Below are 23182 nucleotides of genomic sequence, written 5' to 3' on the forward strand. Positions count from 1 at the left end.
TAGGTATAAATATTTTAGGATTACTAAGGTCCTTTCACTGAATCATCTTCAAAGTACTCGTGTGAACTTTGTTTTCTTCTGTTTTTCTGGCGTTTACATTGCGTATATACGCTATATATATATTATATGTTTATATATTATATGTTATATATTATATATTAATATATACATTATATACATTACATATATTGATATTTGTGCTATATATACACATTGAATATTCAGTCACATGTCAGTCGAATTACATTTACAGTTGATACGTTCTGAGAAAAGCATCCTTAGGTGATTTTGTCGTGCAAACGTCGTAGAGTATACTTAAAACTGGATGGCATACTTAAAACTGGATAGCACTACATGTCTAGTCTGTATGGAACAGCCTATTGCTCCTAGGCTATAAGCGTGTATAACATGTTATTGTGCTGAATACTATAGGTGGTTGTGACACAATGGTAAGTTTTTGTATATCTCAACATAGGAAAGTAGAGTACAAATACGATATTACAATGGGACCCCCGTTGTATATGTAGTCTTTCATTTACTGAAATGTTACGTAGTGCATGACTGTGATTATGTTGGGGTTGATTCCCTGCATGGTTGTTTTAATCTGTTTTGTGTAGATTAAAGAGGTTTTACTCTTGTGTGCTTGTTAAATGTTTACTGAAAACATGACCTAGGTTTGTCAGGTCATTGGCTGTGAAGGAATATATTTAGTAGATCTTTTATTTACAAAAGGAGTGTTTTACTGCCTTGGAAGAGGAAGCTCAGATATGATCAAGAAATAGAAACAGTGTAGAACAAAACTGGTTTGTCTAGTGGAAAAATGACTGTGTCTGAATCTAAAGTATCCCATTGTCTGTTAAATAAAGGTTCCTTTTAGTTCTGAAACTGGCTTTAATTTACAGAATAATTGATCGTGGGCAGCTTTATTTCTAGATGAGGGATAAAAATCCTGATGATAGATGTGTGTTTCTATGCATACTGTATTCACGGAAGTGCAAAATTGTAAGTCATAGTTGGATGATTTTATTCTTTTCAGTTGTTGAGTAAGTAACTATTACTTATTGCATAGACTACAGGGAAGTGGTAGAAAAATATTCTTCCCTCATCGAGCTTACATTCTAGTGGGAGTGAAAGCAGCAGGTAGAATTTCTCTGAAGAATATATGCTATGTCCATGCATATATAATCAGTCTCCTGACCAATGACTCACATTTGATTTAGATCAAATCTACTCTGACCCTGGCCTTGTGAGATTGGTTTACTAGGTAACCTAGGAACCCTTGTCTTTTGGAATGGTCTGACAGCCTGTTTGCTGTTCTATTTTCTTATTAGGTCCAGTCTTTTTTTCACTTGTAGTTTGATCTAGTGGTGTTTTGCCAAGTTAAACCAACTGCTTTTTTTTTTTTTTTTTAAGATGGTGTCTCACTCTGTCACCCAGACTGGAGTGCAGTGGCGTGATCTTGGCTCATTGCAACCTCTGCCTCCCAGGTTCAAGTGATTTTCCTACCTCGGCCTCCCAAGTAACTGGGACTACAGACATAAGTCTCTATGCCCGGCCCCAACTGCATATTTTGAAGTGTTTATATTTCATTGTCTTTGGAGGATTTGAGGCACTTTATTTTTTGTTGTTGTTTTTTGAGACGGAGTTTCACTGTGACGCCCAGGATGGAGTGCAATGGCGCGATCTCTGCTCACTGTAACCTCTGCTTCCCAGGTTCAAGCGATTCTCCTGCCCCAGCCTCCCGAGTACTTGGGACTATAGGCGTGTGCCACCATGCCGGCTAATTTTTATATTTTTAATAGAGATGGGGGTTTCACCATATTGACCAGGCTGGTCTTGAACTCCTGACCTCAAGTTATCTGCCTGCCTTGGCCTCCCAAAGTTCTGGGATTACAGGTGTGAGCCACCATGCCCAGCCTGAGACACTTTAACATTTACATTATCTTTTTGTTATTCCTGTGCTTTTTCATATTTACCAGTTGTCTTTGATTTTGTACTTTTTGGGGAATGGTATATAGCTTTCCATGGAACAGCTGTAACCGTTTTTATTGTCTCTTAAAACCATTCATTTAAGGTTCTAAATGTTGTCTTTTAACATAAACAGCAGTATTTTTGCTGCCAAATTTCCTTACAAGTCTCCTGTTTGGGGGATGTGTTCTTAGGGGCTTTTTACTAGTTAATTTTATCTCTGTGGATTCTTTTGAATAGTTCATAGCCTGATTGCTTTTTACCATTTCCATAAATTCTATCCAACAAGTTAAATTTTTGAACATTCTAGTAGAATCCTTTGAAAATGTGTTGGTCATTTAAAAATTATTTTGAGAAAACAGTTTAAAAGAAAGAAAAAAGGAAGCTTATAATTAGATTGCATCTTTTAGTATGAACCAAAAGTAGATTCCTAAATGCAGTCATGTTTATTTTTGTCACATATGTATAAAGTAGGGAGTCTTTAGTATATTTTTCCTTTCACAGCTAGAATCAGAGATAAAAGCGAATACTGACTTCCTCCAGCTAATCAGTCATATAGTCAGATTTACCCTCCCAAGTCTTCAGAATAATGTTTTGATTCATTAGAATACTGTGTTCCAAACTGTGTTTAATGAGTTCTATGAAGCTTCCATGATAACATGAGCTTCCTTGAGGCCTCTTCTAAGGTAGGCTTTGAAAAAAAAATCTGATACTCTTATCTTTGCTTTTGCTATTTCTACCTTCCACAGCCATGTTTGCTTTTCATTCATTGCTCTTTCTGTTCTATCTTGATATCTTTCAAGGTCCAAGATATGAATTATGCTCTCAGTGGAACTATTATCCACTATTATGTATATCATCATTTAACACCATTTAACAGTTACGAATATTGCCCTGTGACGTGCATTCCTAATTTTGTTATTCCTTGTCTCAACTAGCGTTTTGAAGGGTCTTAATAATTTGTTTCCACTCGTTTCCCTTTTTGGCCTAACAGTGTGCCATATTTATTTATTTATGTTTTTCGAGACGGGGTCTTGCTCTGTCGCCCAGGCTAGAGTGCAGTGGTACCATCATGGCTCACTGCAGACTGGACTTCCTGGGCTCAAGTGATCCTCCTGCCTCCCTCACCTGAGTAGCTGGGGCTACAAGCAAGTACCACCATGCCTAGCTTTTTAAACATTTTTGGTAGCGATGAGTTCTCACTATGTTGCCTAGGGTGGTCTTGAACTCCTGGGCTCAAGTGATCCCCTTGCCTTGGCCTCCCAAACTTCTGGGGTTATAGGTGTGAGCTACTGCACCTAGCCTGCTCAATAAATGCTTAAATAATAGAAGACTGGTTTTATTTAGGACTGCTTTATCACTCCCAGGTTTTTCCCAATAGAGATCCAGAAGTTAGAACTTTATGACATAAAATATATCCACAGTTTCAAGAGGTTAAAACTGCCTACCTGCTATTTTCTATGAACAACAATACTTTTATCTTAATATCCAGCTTTTTTTGCTATATTATTTCAATACCTTATGTTTGGAGAAAGGATAGTCTTTGAGTATCTCAGTTTAGGGTAGGAAATAAATAGGATGCAGGTTAACAGTTTAGGAAAAATGCTTTGTTGGGGAATTATCTTTTGTTAACAAAGATTTCTTCTTTTATAGTTGATGGAGAACCTTGTGACCTGTCTTTGAATATAACCTGGTATCTGAAAAGTGCTGATTGTTACAATGAAATCTACAACTTCAAGGTAACAAATATAAAATTACAGACTTTTCTTGGACGTTAGTGATTATCTGGTTCCAGTCTCTTGATTTCATAGAGGAAAGAGTATCATGTAGCTATGGAGGAGGAGAGCTGGAACTAGAACACATGCTTCCCAATTTGCAGACCATCAATTCTCAAACTTTTTGGTTTCAGAACTCATATTTGTAAAAATTATTGCAGATTCCAGAAAGCCTTTATGCTATTAGAAATTGTAACTGAGAAAATATAGAAATATTTATTAATTTTAAAGTAGCAATAATAAACTTATTACATGTTAATATAAATAACTGTTTTTCCAAGAAAACTACATAAAAGAGTAGGGTTGTTTTGTATTTTTGTAAATTTGTTTACTATCTGGCATAACAGAAGATCACTGGATTCTTATATTCCCTTCTTCACTCAGTCTGTTGCAATAATTTGATTTAAGTACGTGTAGAAAATAATGACCTCATACAGATACATAGTTGGGAAAAGAAATGGTGTTTTAATGGCCTTTTCAGATAACTGAGGATATTCTTTTTTGATTCTGATCCAAAACTCAACAATGGAAGTTTTTAAAAGGTTAAGGTTTGCCAATGTGGATCTGAATATTAGGTGGAACCTTTTCTTTTTTTGTAACTCTGATGAAAAAAATCCACTTGCTATTGGAATGTTATTCTTTACCTGTGTGTGATCCTTGTAGCATCATTTATTTGGGTCATTTTTAGGAACATAGTAGTTGATGAATTATAACATTTTCTTTTTTTTTTTTTTTGAGATGGATCTAGCTCTGTCGCCCAGGGCTGGGAGTTGCAAGTGGTGCCCATCTCGGGCCTCATTGCAAGCATCCGCCTCCCGGTTTTACGGCCATTCTCTGCCTCAAGGGGCCTCCCGAGTAAGCTGGGGACTACCAGCGGCCCCACCCAACCGCGGCCCTGGCTAAATTTTTTTGTATTTTAGTAGAGACGGGGTTCCACCGTGTCTCGATCTCCTGACCTTGTGATCGCCCGCCTCGGCCTCCCAAAGTGCTGGGTTACAGGCGTTGGAGCCACTGCGCCCGGGCATACATTTTCTAAATAATTAAAAACTCATTTCACAATTTTAGCTAAAACAACTTACCATTGTTCGTAAACTATTCCCCTTGCCCTCTATCCATCTCTCAGTAGGTTCTTAAGTTTTGGAATGGGAGTTAAATTCAGTGTAGCAGATTACAAGTCTTTCACAATTTTCCAGTTTTTGCTTAGAAATCTCCAAATTTTATTTTGGGCAGTGAATCTGTCCAGTTGTCTTCCTTTGAGGTGACACTCCATTGCCAATCTCCAAGAGGAAAATACTCTCAAACAACCACGTCTGAGTAATTGGTAGTTTTTCAGTCATTCTTTCAATAATGTGTTCATGGGGAAAAATATGATTAGTTTAATCCCAACAAGGTCAAAGCAGTTGCAGGAGTGCTTTATCTCAGGAAAAACCAAATTATTGTATTTTGCATATTCCCCATTTTGTCAACCTAGATTATTTAAAAAAGTCAGGTACTTCAAAATGTCCAGATTTAATAAACATTTTAATAATTTTTACTGTTTTATCAAGGATATTCTTACATAAAAACTGGCACCTTTTAACAAACTGCCAGTTTGTGGGACTGTGAATGAATATGATTGGCTAGGTAACAATTAAGTGCCACTGGCCTTAGTTCCTGATGAGGGGCAGCCAGTTTTACCCACTATTGCTTCCGTAATATCATTGCGGGAGTCAATAGCATTACTATTTTTTTTTTTTTTTTTTTTTTGAGAGAAGTCATTCACTCTGTCCCCCCGGGCTGGAGTGTCTCAGCTCACCACAATCTCTGCCTCCCAGGTTCAAGTGATTCTCTGGCCTCAGCCTCCCGAGTGGCTGGGATTACAGGTGTCTGCCACCACACCCGGCTAATTTTTGTATTTTTAGTAAAGATGGGGTTTTGCCATGTTGGCCAGGCTGGTCTCGAACTCCTGACCTCAGGTGAACCACCTGCCTCAGCCTCCCAAAGTGCTGGGATTATAGGCGTGAACCACCATGCCTGGCCATGAAAATAGTTTTGACCACCTAGACTTTGTGAAAGGGTTCAGCGACCACACTTTTGAGAATTGCCATAATCCAGAATACTTGAGCACTGAAAATGTATTGCTCAAAGAACAAAGCTGGAAGCATCACGTTACCTGACTTCAAACTATGCTACAGGGCTACAGTTACCAAAACAGACACAAAGACCAGTGGAACAGAAAAGAGACCCCAGAAATAAGGCCGCACACCTACAACCATCTGACATTTAACAAAGCTTACAAAAACAAGCAATGGGGAAAGGACTCCGTATTTAGTAAATAGTGTTGCATTACTGTGCTGGCCATATGCAGAAGATTGAAACTGGACCCCTTGCTCACACCATATTCAAAAATCAACTCAAGATAGATTAAAAACTTAAATGTAAAACCCGAAACTATAAAAACCCTGGAAGACAACCTAGGCAATACCATTCTGGACATGGGAAGTGGCAAAGATTTCATGATGATGCCAAAAGCAATCGCAACAAAAGCAATCGCAACAAAAGCAAAAATTGACAAATGGGATTTAATTAAGAGCCTCTGCACAGCAAAAGAAACTATCAACAAAGTAAACAGACAACCTACAGAATGGGAAAAAATATTTGCAAACTATGCATCCAACAAAGATTTAATATCCAGCCTCAGCCTCTATAAGGAAGTTAAATTTATATGCAAAAAACAACCCCATAGAAAAGCGGGTAAAGGATATGAACAGACACTTTTCAAAAGAAGACATACATACAGCTAACAAGCATATGAAAAAAAGGCTCTGTATTACTGGTTATTAGAGAAATGCAAATCAAAATCACAATGAGATACCATCTCACATCAGAATGGCTATTATTAAAAAGTCGAAGGATAATATATGCTGGCAAGGTTGTGGAGGAAAGGGAATGCTTATACGTTGTTAGTGGGAGTGTAAATTAGTTCAGCCCCTGTGGAAAGCAGTGTGGCAGTTCCTCAAAGAGATAAAAACAGAATTACCATTTGACCCAGCAATCCCATTACTGGGTATATATCCAAAGTAATATAAATCATTCTACCGTAAAGACACATGCACACGTGTGTTCACTGCAGCACTGTTCACAATAGCAAAGACATGGAATCAACCTAAATGCTCATCAGTGGTAAACTGGATAAATAAAATGTGGTACGTATGCAGCCATAAAAAAGAATGCAGTACATATGCAACCATAAACAAGAATGAGAGATCATTTCCTTTGTGAGAACACAGAAGGAGCTGGAGGCCATTATCCTTAGCAACCTAACACGGGAACAGAAAGCGAAATATCACGTTTTCACTTGTAAGATGGAGCTGAATGATGAGAACACATGGTCACAAAGAGGGGAACGACAGATACTGGGCCTACTTCAGGGTGGAGGGAGAGGATCAGAAAAAATAACTCTTGAGTACTAGGCGGTACCTGGGTGATGAAATAATCTGTGAAACAATCCCCTGTGAGTTGAGATTACCTGTGTAACAAAGTTGCATATGTATACCTGAACCTAAAATAAAAATTTTTTAAAAAGTACATATATAGAGTTCTGAGTTGAATTGTTCAGACCTTTTCCATTCTGTTTCTATCTCCCTGTTTGCATTTTTTAAAAAAGATTGTCTTTGTTTTGTGCTTGCAACAAATTTTGTGCTCGCTCTTAGATTATGAGCATGAATATCTTTTTGTTGATGTTGTTAATTTGGTCAAGTAAACTCTTTTAAATATATTTTAATGTGACAAAACCCTCTACACTTTGGCAGTTTCCCAGTCTACTCAGAATTGTTAGTAGAACTGTGCCTTGTGAACCAAAGACTAGAATTATGCCCTTGAGTCTAATAGTGTTCGGTTCTTAGATACTTTTATATGGAGCCTTTCTCTGATGCTGTTCATTTTTAAAATAGCAAACTCAAAATTATATTTGTACTACAGGTGAACTATTTGTTGTGCTCTTATATCTTATTTTTTGAAAGGTGAATTAACTACTCTGTATTATCTCTTTTTCCAGGCAGAAGAAGTAGAGATGTATTTGGAAAAACTTAAGGAAAAAAGAGGCTTGTCTGGGAGATATCAAACGTCATCAAAATTGTTCCAGAACTGCAGTGAACTCTTTAAAACACAGGTAATCTTTGCAAGTGGTTGGAGATAAATAGAATAGGTAAAAGATGGAATGTCTGTATTTTTGGCTGTATTCTCTTCCCACTCCTCAAGTATTTCTTTTGGTAGAAGTAAGTGGAAGCATGTTCTGATAGGTACATAGTAAGCCACTTACATACTCATCAAAGAGAGATTGTATTTTCCTTTGTGTGTAAAAAGTAAACCCCCATTTTTTTTTATTGTGGTAAAATATACACTACATAAAATTTACCATTTTAACCATTTCTAAATGTGTAATACAGTGGCATTAAGTATATTCACATTGCTGTGCAGCCATCAACCCATCTCCATATCTCCAGTACTTTTTTTTTTTTTTTCCAAGGAAGAGTCTCGCTCTGTCCCCCAGGCTGGAGTGCAGTGGTGCAATCTCGGCTCACTGCAATCTCCACCTCCGTCCAGGGTCCAAGCAATTCTTTTGCCTCAGCCTCCCAAGTGGCTAGGGCTATAGATTCACACCATTACACCTGGCTAATTCTTTTGTATTTTCAGTAGAGACAGGATTTCACCATGTTAGCCAGGCTGGTCTTGAACTCTTGACCTCAAGTGATCTACCCACCTTAGCCTCCTGAAATGCTGGGATTACAGTTGTGAGCCACCGGGCTGAGCCCCATGTCTAGTACTTTTATCATCCCAAACTAAAACAGCGTACCTGTTAAGCAAAAATTCCCCACCCTCCAGCCCCAAGTCCATGATAACCACTCTTCTACTTTCCATGAATTTGACTATTCTAGATACCTCATATAAATAGAATCATACAACTTTTGTGGTTTTTTTGTCTGACTTCTTTCACTTAGCATAATGTTTTTAAGGTTCATCCATGTTGTAGCATTATCAGAATTTCATTCCTTTTTAAGGCTAAATGATGATTTATGGTATGTATGTACCACATTTTGTTTTCCATTCATCTGTTGATAGACATTTAAAACCTCATATTTTAATTCTCTGGTCTCCTCTTTAATATGTTCCTAGAAAAATCAGGTTTTTAAAATGTTACTGCTATAGATCTGAAATCAGAAGGGTATCATCATTGTCTTAGAGTTCAATTTCACACCTTAATTTTGTAGAAAGAGAGAGATGTGAATAATCATATTTTTCACGCTTACATATATGTAATGTAAGTGGGGATTCTGATAGGAAATTTTGTCTTAGAAATAGTAATCTAATACCAATTTTTTGATAGAAAAGTTTTATATGTGTTAAAAATAGTTATAGTAATTATCATCTATACTTGTCCTTACTATATTTAAAAATCGTTTTGGAATATTTAGCAACTTGCCTTGAACTGTCAAATTACTGGAAGTAAAGTTTATTATTAAGAAGACAAGTTTAATCATTGAATTGTAATTGAGGCTGGACACGGTGGCTCAGGCCTGTAATCCCAGCACTTTGAGAGGCTGAGGTGGGCGGATCACCTGAGGTCAGGAGTTCAAGACGAACCTGGCCAACATGGTGAAACCCTGTCTCTACTAAAAATACAAAAAGAAAATTATCCAGGCATGTAATCCCAGCTACTCGAGAGGCTGAGGTGGGAGAATCACTTGAACCCAGAAGGCTGAGATCGTGCCACTGCACTCCAGCCTGGGCAATGAGAGTGAAACTTGGTCTCAAAAAAAAAAAAAATTGATAGTTGATGAGCAGATGAAGTAATTGGTAATTGAAGGAAGAGTTCAGCTTTTATTATAACTTAGATTTTATGATCTTGAAGGGAAAAGAAAATAGCTTTAAGATGGTGAAAGAATGGTAAAGAAAACTAGAAACAGTGTGATGTTGTGTAGTTTGTATGTTTTCTGTTGGTTTTCCAAATTTATCCCTTAGACTAGGAGGGTTGGTTGGTCTTTCCTGGATTCGATTATGGAAAGCTACCTGTTGCCTCTGGTTGCCTGAGGCTGACTACTTTTAGATGTGCTATAATCTTTCCGGGGTATTGGCTTATTGGTAAGGTTTCCTCTCCTCCTCCAGTCTAATGTAACAGGTTGAATTACACAATCTCATTACTCAGGAAGGAGAATGCGTCATCTACCGATAATTGGTAAGAAAGATAATTAGTGTAGTTTTTTACAGGCATGAAATGTAGTACGGTGCAAGGGACAGCAGACCTAAGTGTCAAGAATATTAAGTTTAGGCCGGGCGCGGTGGGTCACGCCTGTAATCCCAGCACTTTGGGAGGCTGAGAGAGGTGGATCACGAGGTCAAGAGACCGAGACCATCCTGGCTAACACGGTGAAACCCCGGCTCTACTAAAAATACAAAAAAAATTAGCTGGGCGTGGTAGCAGGCACCTGTAGTCCCAGCTACTCGGGAGGCTGAGGCAGGAGAATGGCCTGAACCTGGGAGGTGGAGCTTGCAGTGAGCCAAGATCGGATCGGTACACTGACCCAGCCTGAGGACAGAGTCAGATGTTATACCGCCTTCAAAAAAAAAAAAAAAAAAAAAGCCCGCACGGGTGGCTTAAGCCCTGTAATTTCAGATATGCACTTTGGGAGGCTGAGACGGCGGATCACAAGGTCAGGTAGATTCAGACCTATCCTGGCTAATACCGGATTTAAACCCCGTTCTCTACTAATAGAATAACAAAAACTAGCTTCAGGCACAAGTGCGGGCTGCCTGTAGTTCCCAGTCTTACTTGGAGGCGGAGCAGGAAATGCGTAAACCTGAGGATCGCAGGGTGCACCGCACGGGCGACAGAGCCAGACTCCGACTCAAAAAAAAAAGAAAAAATTAGGTTTAAATCCTATTTCTTTGTCTAAAGCTTTGTAGTTTTGAGCCACATTTTACTCACCTGTAAAATGAGGGGAAATGATCTAAGATTCTTCTATTCTAAGTATACATCCTATATCTAAGACTTTGTCATTCTTAAATGTTTATTATTCTCATAGAAAAATTGAAAGGCCATTTTGGTTTGATGCTATTTTCTAGTTCCCAGCAGGGTTTTATTCACTTGTTTGTGGTTAATTGGAAATGTTTCGTCTACTGATGCTGTGTTATTATATTTACTAATTAGGGTGTGGTGTTTTGTTTTAACCATTTCTTTGTATTTTGAGCTACACTTTTCTTCTAGTATTTACACACCTTTAATTTTTTTAGTTTTGTGTTTCTTTTATAGAGCTTTTCTGGAGATTTTATGCATCGACTGCCTCTTTTAGGAGAAAAACAGGAGGTAATTGTTTTCCTTATATATTTCTGAGAGTGCAGTAAAAACTTTGGTGGTGCAGGAGACACCCATGCTTGCTACATCTCCAGGGAGGGAGTGCTGCACCTGGGGAGCAGGCTCAGGCAGAGGCTACAGGAACTTGGGCAGCTAAAAACAAGAAGTTCTGAATTAATTATTATTATTTTTTAATATTTAAAGGCTAAGGAGAATGGAACAAACCTTACCTTTATTGGAGACAAAACTGTAAGTATATTTGGGGATTTGGGGCATTGAACACATATTTTTGTTTTCTTATATTCATGTATTTTTGAATTGTTCTCCCATATTATGCTAACATTTGAAAAGAAAGTTAAGTCTGGAAGCTATAGACCAAAATCTTTTTTTTTTTTTTTGAGACGGAGTCTCGCTCTGTTGCCCAGGCTGGAATGCAGTGGCACGATCTCGGCTCACTGCAAGCTCCACCTCCCGGGTTTACGCCATTCTCCTGCCTCAGCCTCCCAAGTAGCTGGGACTACAGGCGCCCGCCATCTCGCCCGGCTAGTTTTTTGTATTTTTTAGTAGAGACAGGGATTCACCGTGTAGACCAGGATGGTCTCGATCTCCTGACCTCGTGATCCACCCGTCTCAGCCTCCCAAAGTACTGGGATTACAGGCTCGAGCCACCGCGCCCGGCCAACCAAAATCTTAAAAATGGTTGGATCTGTGGATGATAACCATGAGTGATTTTTAGTTTCTTCTTTGTGTTTTCTGTATTTCTATATTTTCTACTGTACATCTGTATTGCTTTTATAATTATCCCTCAATACATATCTGTAAACAGGAAGAAACTTGTTAAAAATAAGAACTCTTAAACTTCATCTAAAATTATCTGTGATAAAATATAATTGAAAGAGAGTTTGGAAAATTGAAATAAGGTCTAAAACTGTAAATATGTCTTAAGTTTTCATAAGTATGCATTGTATGGATACTATTTTCAAATTCATAATAACTAATTCCTCAAAACATCACCAGTTAAAATTTAGAGGAAGGATGACATCTATCAATGTTGGATTATGGTTTTACAAGGCTGATTAAAGTTTTAATTTTATAACAACTTATGAAAGTATAATATACATATGACAGAAGTTATGTTTTGTTTTGTTTTTTGAGACAAGGTCTCACTCTTGCCCATGCTGAAGAACATAGTGTGAACATGGCTCCCTGCAGCCTTGACCTCCTGGGCTGAAGTGATCCTCCTGCCTCAGACTCCCAAGTAACTGAGATCAGAGGCACATACCGCCATGCCTGGCTAATTTTTAAACATTTTTTGTAGAGATTGGGTCTCACCATGTTGCCCAGGCTGGTATGGAACTCCTAGGCTCAAGTAATCATCTCATTTCAGCCTCCCAAAGTGCTAGGATTATAGGTGTGAGCCACTGCGCCCAGCCTAAAAGTTATTGTTAAAGTTATTATATTAAAGCACATAATTTAGTGGTTTTTAGTATTCTTAAGTTGTGCAAGCACCACTCAAAGTCTAGTTCCAGAATTGTTCATCGTCCCCAAAAGTAGCCCCATACTCATTATCAGTCACTCCCCATTTTTCCTGCCCCCAGCCTCTGACAATCAGTAATCTGTTTTCTGTCTCTGTATTTGCCTTTTCTGGACATTTTACATAACTGAAATCATATAATACATGGCCTTGTGTCTGGCCTCTTTCGCAGTTTACACTTTGTCTTAACTTTTACTTCCTGCTTGCACAGAACCTTAAGATCAGCCAGCGAGTGATTAGGGCCTTCTCAGGTCTCTCCTGGGCATATGGCCTTCTAGATTTCCAGGAATATTTTGGAGCTTTCCAAAGTCCCTGTGGACATCCCACTCTCCAGTTTTTCCTTTTAAGTTTCCGATCAGCCTTTTAGTAGCCCCGGTTGGTAATGTCACCTCAGGCAGCTGTGATCTTGAAGGATTGCTATTCAGTGTGTTTGGCAAATGCTTTGAGTACAGGGCTGTTGACCCTGGGTGATCTCTGAGTCAGGTCAGATAAAGACAAGCCCTGAGAATGGAGCTTTTCAGCAATTTGCCAGACAGCTCAGGTGATCAGTCTTTTAGGGACCTCCAAATTTGTTTTTTCCTTTGGGAGGCCTAGGTGGGCAGATCACTTGAGGCCAGGAGTTTGACACCAGCCTGACCAACATGGTGAAACTCGTCTCTGCCAAAAATACAAAAATTAGGCAGGCATGGTGGTACACACCTGTAATCCCAGCTACTTGGGAGGCTGAAGCAGGAGAATCACTTGAACCCAGAAAGTGGAGGCTGCAGTAAGCTGAGATCACACCACTGCACTCCAGCCTAGGCAACAGTGAAACTCTGTGTTTCCTTCCCCCGCCCCCTTTGCCCAGTGGCTGCTAAGCTGTTGTTTTTCTCAGCTGTTAACAGTTTCAGGGATTTTGGTTTTAAGGAACTTGGGAGAGAGGGATGGGATTAAGGTGAACACAGACATCTCAAGCTTGCTTTTCTTTCCTAGATTCAGTTACCTTTCTCGAAGAAACATTTTTTGTATTGTTGAAAGACTTTAATTTCCAAAGTTCCAAAAGTTGATTTTGATAGTTTGTGTCAGTGTTTTTGTTGCTTTTATAGATGAGTAGATTTTCAGAGTTTCTTATTCTGCCATTCTGAAAGTATTCTCACTACCCAAACCCCAGTTTTATTTATACAGAATTTTAACTGAAAGTAGGTTAGGCATGACAATCTTTGTTAATTTTTTTAAACAAAAGATAGCCATTAGGACTTGGTGCAGTGGCTCACGCCTATAATGCCAGCACTTTGGGAGGCCAAGGTGGGCAGATCACTTGAGGTTGGGAGTTTGAGACCAACCTGGCCAACGTGGTGAAACTTTGTCTTTACTAAAAATACAAAAATTAGTTGGTCATGGTGGCAGGCACCTGTAATCCAAGCAAGTCGGGAGGCTGAGGCAGGAGAATCACTTGAACTTGGGAGGTGGAGGTTGCAGTGAGCTGAGATCACGCTACTGCACTCCAGTCTGGGTGACCAGTGAGATTCCATCTCAAAAAAAAAAGGAAAAAAGATATTCATTGGATTTTCTCTTACTAATAGGCATATATTCACTGTGAAAATGGAGACGATATACATAAATGAAAAGAAGAAAATAGTAATCTATAATACCATGCAGTGATGTATTTATTTTACTAGTCTTTTGTATATGGGCATGTTGATATTTATTTTAAAAAGGGGATCTTACAGTATGTATTATATGACTTTTTTTGTAGCTTAGCAATATAACATGGACATCTCTTCAGTTTGGTAAATATTGTATTACATCGTTACTTAAATGCTTGTATAGTGTCTTATTGTATGAGTACATTGCAATTTGTTCAATTCTCTATTCTTGAACATTTATGAGTTTCATTATCTTGGAATTTTATGCAGTGTTGTGATTAATATTTTAACTACATTTGCTTTTAAGTCTTTATTTTCTGATCTCAGAAGAATTGTATATTGGGATAAGTTTTTAATTCTATAACTTAAAAGTAAAAATCCTTTGTAATTTTATGTTCTCATAGTGTTAACAGTTTGGTGTGATTACACAGAACACATGCATATTAATCAAAATAAGATCATATCATATACCGTTGTATAATTTTTTATTTTTACTACCAAATTGGTACCTTGAATACTCCTTCACCTTTTCATGGCTGCTTAGTGTTCCGTTTTATTATGATTTTAATAATTAACTCCCAATTGATGAATATTTGGGTTGTTCCCAAATTTTCCCTATTATGGATAAGGTCATGTTCCTAATGTCTAGCTGTATCTCTGTGTACATTTATAATCTTTAGGCTAAATTCCTGGAGGTAGAATTGCTAGATCCACATGTATGCACAGTTTAAAAGTTCTTTTTCGTAGCAATTTATGGCCCCAAGAAGGTGAGAGTGAGTGTCTTAGTTTGTTTATGTTGCTATGGAAGGACACCTGGAGCTGGGTAATTTGTAAAGAAAAGAGGTTTATTTGGCTCACTGTTCTGTGGGCTTTGAAAGAAGCATGGGGCCGGCATCTATTTCTGGTGAGGGCTTCAGGCTGCTTCCACTCATGGTGGGAGGTGAAGGGGAGTCTGTGTGTGCAGATCACATGGCAAGGGAGGAAGAAGGAAAGAGGGAGGAGGAGGAGAGGACATAGCGGACTCTTTTTTAATAATCAAGGAACCAATAGAGGGAGAAGTCATTACTGAAAGGACGGTGGCACCAAGCCATTCATTAGGGATTGACCCCGTGACCCAAACACCTCTCTCTAGATTTCACCTCCAACATTGGGGATCACATTTCAATATGAAATTCGGGAGGACAGATATCTAAACCATAGCAGTGAGTTTCCATCTTTCCTCACAAAAACAGTGGCTGTCATTTAAAATAGATTTTATGCAGTTTGTCTAGTTAAGCAATAATTTGTTGTTGTAAATTATATTCAAAAAATTATTGTTAAGCCAGGCGCTGTGGCTCACGCCTATAACCCCAGCACATTGGGAGGCCACAGCAGGTGGATCACTTGAGCTCACGAGTTTGAGACCAGCCTGGGCAATATGGTGAAACCTTGTCTCTGCAAAAAATGCTGGCAAAATTAGCTAGAAGGTGGCACGTGCGCCTGTAGTCCCAGCTACTTGGGTGACTGATGTGGGAGGATGGCTTGAGCCTGGGAGGCAGAGATTGCAGTGAGCCAAGATCACACCACTTCACTCTAGGCGATAGAGCCATACCTTGTCTCAAAAACAAAAACAACAACAACAGAATTATTGTTGAAGGTGAACATTCATTTATATGGATATTGGCTCTTGTGCTTTCTTCAGTTGTCTTCTGTGCACAGCATACTTTGAGTTCTATTCAAGGCTTGAGTCTTGTTACAGTGATTAAAACTGGCTGAAAGGTGACCCTGTTGAACACCACAAGTAATATTTAGGAATACTTAGTCAAAATATAGTCAAAAGAAATGAAAGAATTAACTACCTTTTGATCTTTCTTCCTGAAAATTTAGTCCAAGGCAAATACCTTATAATCCTATTTAAAGGATATTCACAGGCTGGGTTCAGTGGTAATCTTAGCATTTTTGAGGCCCAAAGTGGGTGGATCACTTGAAGCCAGGGTTTGAGACCAGTCTGGTCAACATGGCAAAACCCTGTCTCTACTAAAAGTGCAAAAATTAGCTTGGTGTGGTGGGGTACATCTGTAATCCCAGCTACTTGAGTGCTTGAGGCCTGAGAATCACTTGAGCCCAAAAGGCACAGGTTGTAGTGAGCCATGATTGCACCACTGCACTCCAGCCTGAGTGACAAAATGAGACTCTGTCTCAAAAAAACGAAAAGGATACTCACAAATTCAGTACTTCCATCCTATTTCATTAAAGCTCTGATTAAATATATATGTTTATGGGCCGGGTGTAGTGGCTCACACCTGTGATCCCAGCACTTTGGGAGGCCAAGGTGGGTGGATCACCTGATGTCAGGAGTTCAAGGTCAGCCTGGCCAGTGTGGTGAAACCTCGTCTCTACTAAAAATACAAAAAAAAAAAAAAAAAAAAGGAAAATTAACTAGGCGTGGTGGCACACGCCTGTAATCCCACCTACTTGGGAGGCTGAGGTGGGAGAATGCCTGAACCCAGGAGGCGGAGATTACATTGAGCCGAGATCATTCCACTGCACTCCAGCCTAGGCAATAGAGCAAGACTCCATCTAAAGAAAAAAAACCCTATATGTTTATGGAAGAAAGGTCCTCTGCATGTCCCTTCCTCTAAGGAAAGAATGATAAAAGAGAACACTTGAATATTTTGATTAACTCAGTTTTTTTGGATTTAAGCAATAATGTGATACATTTAACATTACAATTTTAAAAAAATTAATAGAGTTTATTGTTTAGAGCAGTTTTAGGTTCACAACAAAATTGAATAAAAGGTGCAGAGAGGCCAGTGCAGTGGCTTACGCCTTTTGGGAGGCCAAGGTGGGAGGATCACTTGAACCCAGGAGTTCAAGAGCAGCCTGGAAAACATTGAGACCCTATCTCTACAAAAAGCAAAAGTTGGCTGGGTACAGTGGCTCATGTCTGTAATCCCAGCACTTTGGGAGGCCCAGGCAGACAGATCACCTGAGGTCGGGAGTTTGAGACCAACCGGACCAACATGGAGAAACCCGTCTCTACTAAAAATATAAAATTAGCTGGGCATGGTAGCATATGCCTGTAATCCCAGCTACTTGGGAGGCTGAGGCAGGAGAATGGCTTGAACCTGGGAGGCGGAGTTTGTGGTGAGCCAAGATCGCACCTTTGCACTCCAGCCTGGGTGACAAGAGCAAAACTCCGTCTTAAAAACAAACAAACAAAACCCAGATTACCCAGCGTGGTTGTGCATGCCTATAGTCACAGCTACAAGGGAGGCTGAAGTGGGAGGATCACTTGAGCCCAGGAGTTCAAGGCTGCAGTGAGCCATGATCATGTCACTGTACTCCAGTCTAAGCAATAAAGCAACACTCTGTCTCAAAAAAAAAAAAAATAGAGGTCCCCCATGCCCTGTCTATACCTGTACACTTAGCCTCCCCCATCATCAACATATGCGCCACTGTGGCACACAGTTATAATTGATGAACCATGTTGACATGTCATTATCAACCAAAGTCTGTAGTTTACATTAAGGTTCACTCTGCATTGTACATTGTATGAATTTTGATAAATGTGTAAAGACATCTTCACTTTTGTAGTATCATACAGAATAGTTTCAGTGCCTAAACATCCTCTGTGCTCTGCCTGTTCGTCTCTCCTTTCGCCTTGAACTCCTGGCAATCAGTGATCTTTTTACTGTCTTCATAGTTTTGCCTTTTCCAGAATGTCATCTAGTTGGAGTTGTACAAATGTGTGACCTTTTTAGATTGCTTCTTTCACTTAGTAATATGTGTTTAAGGTTCCTCCATGTCTTCTGGTGGCTTGATAGTTCATTTATTTTTAGTGCTGAATCATATTCCATTGTTTGGATATATCACAGTTTATCCATTCATCTATTGAAGGACATCTTGATTGCTTTCAAATTATAACAATTATAGATAAAGCTGTTGTAAACATTTGTGTCCAGGGTTTTATGTGGACGTAAGTTTTCAACTCATTTGGGTAACTATCAAGGAGCATGATTGCTAGATTGTATGGTAAGAGTATGTTTAGTTTTGTAACCATTGCAATTTTGACAACGCAGTGCTTAATCAAAAATAGCATGTTCTGGGAACAAAACTACTCTTGTAGTCTGTCTGTCTGACAGCATCAATAACTGGATTGTCACTTGTAGCTTTAATTACCTTACTCATGGGGTTAAAAAGTTCTGTTGAAGGGCACTTACAATTTTGAGATCATACCATGAAGACAGTGCTTTAAAAATAATTCTGTTCATAAGCTAGTGGTAGACTGTGAAAAAGGGAAAAAAAGAAAAAAATAGTTCTGTTATGGAGAACAAAATAATTAATAGTTGAGATGGTAGTTGAGAGCCCAGGCTCTGGGGTCAGGTGTCCTAGATTTTGAAATCCCAACTTCATAACTTAATATTTCCCTTAGAAATGTTATTGTGCTTCAGTTTCTTACATAATAAAATGGAGCTAATAGAAATGATATTACCAAGAATTGTCGAGTAGCGAAGTCCAGGTCTCCATGCTTCCACAAAAGCAACTAGTAAGCTGATGAAAACTGTCACATGCAACTTTCACAGAACTTTGAAATCGAGCCAAAACTTAATAAGGAAAAAGTTCAACAAAGAAAGAAGCTGCTACATTACATTAAGAAAGTGCTGTGATATTGTAATTTGTTTACCATACCCTCCTTCCCAGTTCAGAGGCAGGAAGATGGCAACCCACAGTCATGGTGCAGGTCGCTAGTGCCAGGGGAACTAATACAGACCTTTTTCTTAAAGACTTGCCATTGTGTGTTTTCACCTGTCTGGAGGCTCCCTGAAGGACCCATGCAAGGACTTGCCTCTGTTTTCCCCAATTTAGAGTGTTCCCAGGGCTGGAGTGGCTTCCTGGGTTGTGTTTGCCAAAAGCATTTGAAGGCAGAAGTATTGTGTACATAGGGAAGGGGATAACAGTGGGGATAAGCAATAGAGAGACTGTCAAGCATGAGAAGGAAAGGGTCCAGAAAGGAGATTTGTGGAAGAACAAGGCTTTTTAAAGCTTCTGTGTATATTGAGGTATGAAGAAAGCCATGTATATTCTCACGACTGGACATATGATCAGAAAAGACCTTAGATGACCCTAAGCTTTCATTCTGGCTAACCTTTAGGCTCTGTACAAGCAAAAAGTGAAGATTAAGGAACAGCTTTAATTGGCCCAGCTAAGCATTGAAGGATTGCCCCAGGGTGCAAAGACTGGGAGAATATTCTGTTCTTTTTTGTCTTCGGCTCCTGGTGTTTAAGAAATTTTTGTCAAAACACTAGCTGACCACTAAGCTAAAGGAATATAGATTCCAGTAGCCACACAGGTCTAACAATGCAGACTTTACAAAAATGGTTTAGAAAAGTTACTAAGTAAAAGAGACAACCCATATTATTACCAGCTAACAAACCCCAAGGAGGGGGCAGATTGTGGTTTCCAGAGTTGTCACTTTAAAACATTCAGTTTTCAGTGGAAAATTACGAGGCATCCATATATGGCAAACAAAGTATAGCATATTTACAGGGTTAAAAAAGTATACATACTTCGAAGAGGAACCCTCAGCATTAGACTCACCAGACCAAAGATTTTAGATGAACTGTCTTAAATATCTCAAAGAGCTAAAAATAAAAAACCATGGGCGAAGAACCTAAAGGAAACCAGGAGAACATAGAGATAAAAATGATTAAAAGAATAAAGACAAGCCTGAGAGACCTATGGGACACCCTTAAGTGTATCAGCATCCACATAGTAGGAATTCATCAGAGGGAGAAGAGAGAGAGAAAGGTATGGAAAGAATATTTGAAGGAATAATGCCCAGCAACTTCCTAAATTTGATGAAAGTATGAATTTCAGAAAGATTGAGAAGCTCACAAATCTCAAACTACAACCAGGAATGAAAAAGTAAAATGTTGTATGTCCATAAAATGGAGTATCATTCATCTATAAAAATGAATGAGAGCTGGATTCCAAGATGGCCGAATAGGAACAGCTCTGTCTGCAGCTCCCAGCGTGATTGACACAGAAGATGGGTGATTTCTGCATTTCCAACTGAGGTACCGGTTCATCTCACTGGGACTGGTTGGATAGTGGGTGCAGCCCACGGAGGGCAAGCCAAAGCAGGGCAGGGCATTGCCTCACCCGGGAAGTTCAAGGGGTCCGGGATATCCCTTTCCTAGCCAAGGGAAGCCGTGATAGACTGTACCAGGAAAATCGGGACACTCCCGCCTTAATACTGCACTTTTCCAATGGTCTTAGCAAAGGGCACACCAGGAGATTATATACCGCACCTGGCTCAGCAGGTCCCACACCCACGGAGCCTTGCTCACTGCTAACACAGCAGTCCCAAATAGAACTGTGAGGTGGCAGCCCGGCTGGGGAAGGGGTGTCACCGTTGCTGAGGCTTGAGTAGGTAAAGCGGCCAGGAAGTTCACATTGGCTGGAGCCCACTACAGCTCAGCAAGGCCTGCCTGCCTCTGTAGACTCCAGCTCTGGGGGCGGGGCATAGCTGAACAAAAGGCAGCAGAAACTTCTGAAGACTTAAACATCCCTGTCTGACAGCTCTGAAGAGAGCAGTGGTTCTCCCAGCACAGTGTTTGAGCTCTGAGAATGGACAGACTGCCTCCTGAAGTGGGTCCCTGACCCCTTTGTTGCCTAACTGGGGGAGACCTCCCAACAGGGGCCAGCTGACGCTTCATACAGCCAGGTGCTCCTCTGAGACAGAGCTTCCAGGGGAAGGATCAGGCAACAACATTTACTGTTCTGCAGCCTCCGCTGGTGATAACCAGGCAAACAGGGTGTGGAGTGGACCTCCAGCAAACTCCAACAGACCTGCAGCTGAGGGACCTGACTCTTAGAAGGAAAACTAACAAACAGAAAGGAATAGTATCAACATCAACAAAAGGACATCCACACCAAAACCCCATCTGTAGGTCACCAACGTCAAAGATCAAAGGTAGATAAAACCACAAAGATGGGGATAAACCAGAGCAGAAAAGCTGAAAATTCTCAAAACCAGAGCACCTCTTCTCCAAAGGCTCGCAGCTCCTCGCCAGCAATGGAACAAAGCTGGACAAAGAATGAATTTGACGAGTTGACAGAAGTAGGCTTCAGAAGGTCGGTAATAACAAACCTCTCCAAGCTAAAGGAGGATGTTCGATCCCATCGCAAGGAAGCTAAAACCTTGAAAAAAAATTAGACGATTGGCTGACTAGAATAAACAGTGTAGAGAAGACCTTAAATGACCTGATGGAGCTGAAAATATGGCACGAGAACTACGTGACGCATGCACAAGCTTCAGTAGCCAATTCGATCAACTGGAAGAAAGGGTATCAGTGATTGAAAATCAAATGAATGAAATGAAGCGAGAAGAGAACTTTAGAGAGAAAAGAGTAAAAAGAAATGAACAAAGCCTCCAAGAAGTATGGGACTGTGAAAAAAGAGCAAATCTACGTCTGATTGGTGTACCTGAAAGTGACGGGGAGAATGGAACCAAGTTGGAAAACACTCTTCAGGATATTATCCAGGAGAACTTCCCCAACCTAGCAAGGCAGGCCAACATTCAAATTCAGGAAATACAGAGAATGCCACAAAGATACTCCTTGAGAAGAGTAACCCAAAGACACAAAATTGTCAGATTCACCAAGATTGAAATGGAAAAAAATGTTAAGGGCAGCCAGAGAGAAAGGTCGGGTTGCCCACAAAGGGAAGGCCATCAGACTAATAGCAGAACTCTCGGCAGAAACTACAAGCCAGAAGAGAGTGGGGACCAATATTCAATATTCTTAAAGAATTTTCAACCCAGAATTTCATATCCAGCCAAACTAAGCTTCATAAGCAAAGGAGAAATAAAATCCTTTACAGACAAGCAAATGCTGAGAGATTTTGTCACCACCAGGCCTGCCTTACAAGAGCTCCTGAAGGAAGCACTAAACGTGGAAAGGAACAACCGGTACCAGCCACTGCAAAAACATGCCAAATTGTAAAGACCATCGATGCTAGGAAGAAACTACATTAACGGGCAAAATAAGCAGCTAGTATAATGACAGAATCAAATTCACACATAACAATATTAACCTTAAATGTAGACGGGCTCAATGCTCGCAGCTCCTCGCCAGCAATGGAACAAAGCTGGACAAAGAATGAATTTGACGAGTTGACAGAAGTAGGCTTCAGAAGGTCGGTAATAACAAACCTCTCCAAGCTAAAGGAGGATGTTCGATCCCATCGCAAGGAAGCTAAAACCTTGAAAAAAAATTAGACGATTGGCTGACTAGAATAAACAGTGTAGAGAAGACCTTAAATGACCTGATGGAGCTGAAAATATGGCACGAGAACTACGTGACGCATGCACAAGCTTCAGTAGCCAATTCGATCAACTGGAAGAAAGGGTATCAGTGATTGAAAATCAAATGAATGAAATGAAGCGAGAAGAGAACTTTAGAGAGAAAAGAGTAAAAGAAATGAACAAAGCCTCCAAGAAGTATGGGACTGTGAAAAAAGAGCAAATCTACGTCTGATTGGTGTACCTGAAAGTGACGGGGAGAATGGAACCAAGTTGGAAAACACTCTTCAGGATATTATCCAGGAGAACTTCCCCAACCTAGCAAGGCAGGCCAACATTCAAATTCAGGAAATACAGAGAATGCCACAAAGATACTCCTTGAGAAGAGTAACCCAAAGACACAAAATTGTCAGATTCACCAAGATTGAAATGGAAAAAAATGTTAAGGGCAGCCAGAGAGAAAGGTCGGGTTGCCCACAAAGGGAAGGCCATCAGACTAATAGCAGAACTCTCGGCAGAAACTACAAGCCAGAAGAGAGTGGGGACCAATATTCAATATTCTTAAAGAATTTTCAACCCAGAATTTCATATCCAGCCAAACTAAGCTTCATAAGCAAAGGAGAAATAAAATCCTTTACAGACAAGCAAATGCTGAGAGATTTT

At 39.7% G+C, this 23182-nt stretch overlaps 1 protein-coding gene across 4 annotated transcripts in view; it reads left to right on the plus strand.

Moving 5' to 3' along the window:
• Positions 1 to 23182, plus strand: part of TMEM87A (transmembrane protein 87A) — a 69092-nt gene that overhangs the window by 1729 nt on the left and 44181 nt on the right. For 3 of the 4 annotated variants that reach the window (XM_017861252.1, XM_017861192.1, XM_017861391.1), the window contains exons 3-6: positions 3622 to 3707; positions 7780 to 7893; positions 11032 to 11085; positions 11278 to 11322. In XM_017861252.1, the coding sequence (XP_017716741.1) occupies positions 3622 to 3707; positions 7780 to 7893; positions 11032 to 11085; positions 11278 to 11322 (299 nt within the window). Of the gene's footprint in view, positions 1 to 3621; positions 3708 to 7779; positions 7894 to 11031; positions 11086 to 11277; positions 11323 to 13579; positions 14631 to 23182 lie in introns of those variants that run through there. The other variant, XM_017861325.1, reaches the window with a different exon arrangement.

The sequence above is a fragment of the Rhinopithecus bieti genome, unplaced genomic scaffold (assembly GCF_001698545.2).
Source record: "Rhinopithecus bieti isolate Rb0 unplaced genomic scaffold, ASM169854v2 scaffold_495, whole genome shotgun sequence".
NCBI lineage: Eukaryota > Metazoa > Chordata > Mammalia > Primates > Cercopithecidae > Rhinopithecus > Rhinopithecus bieti.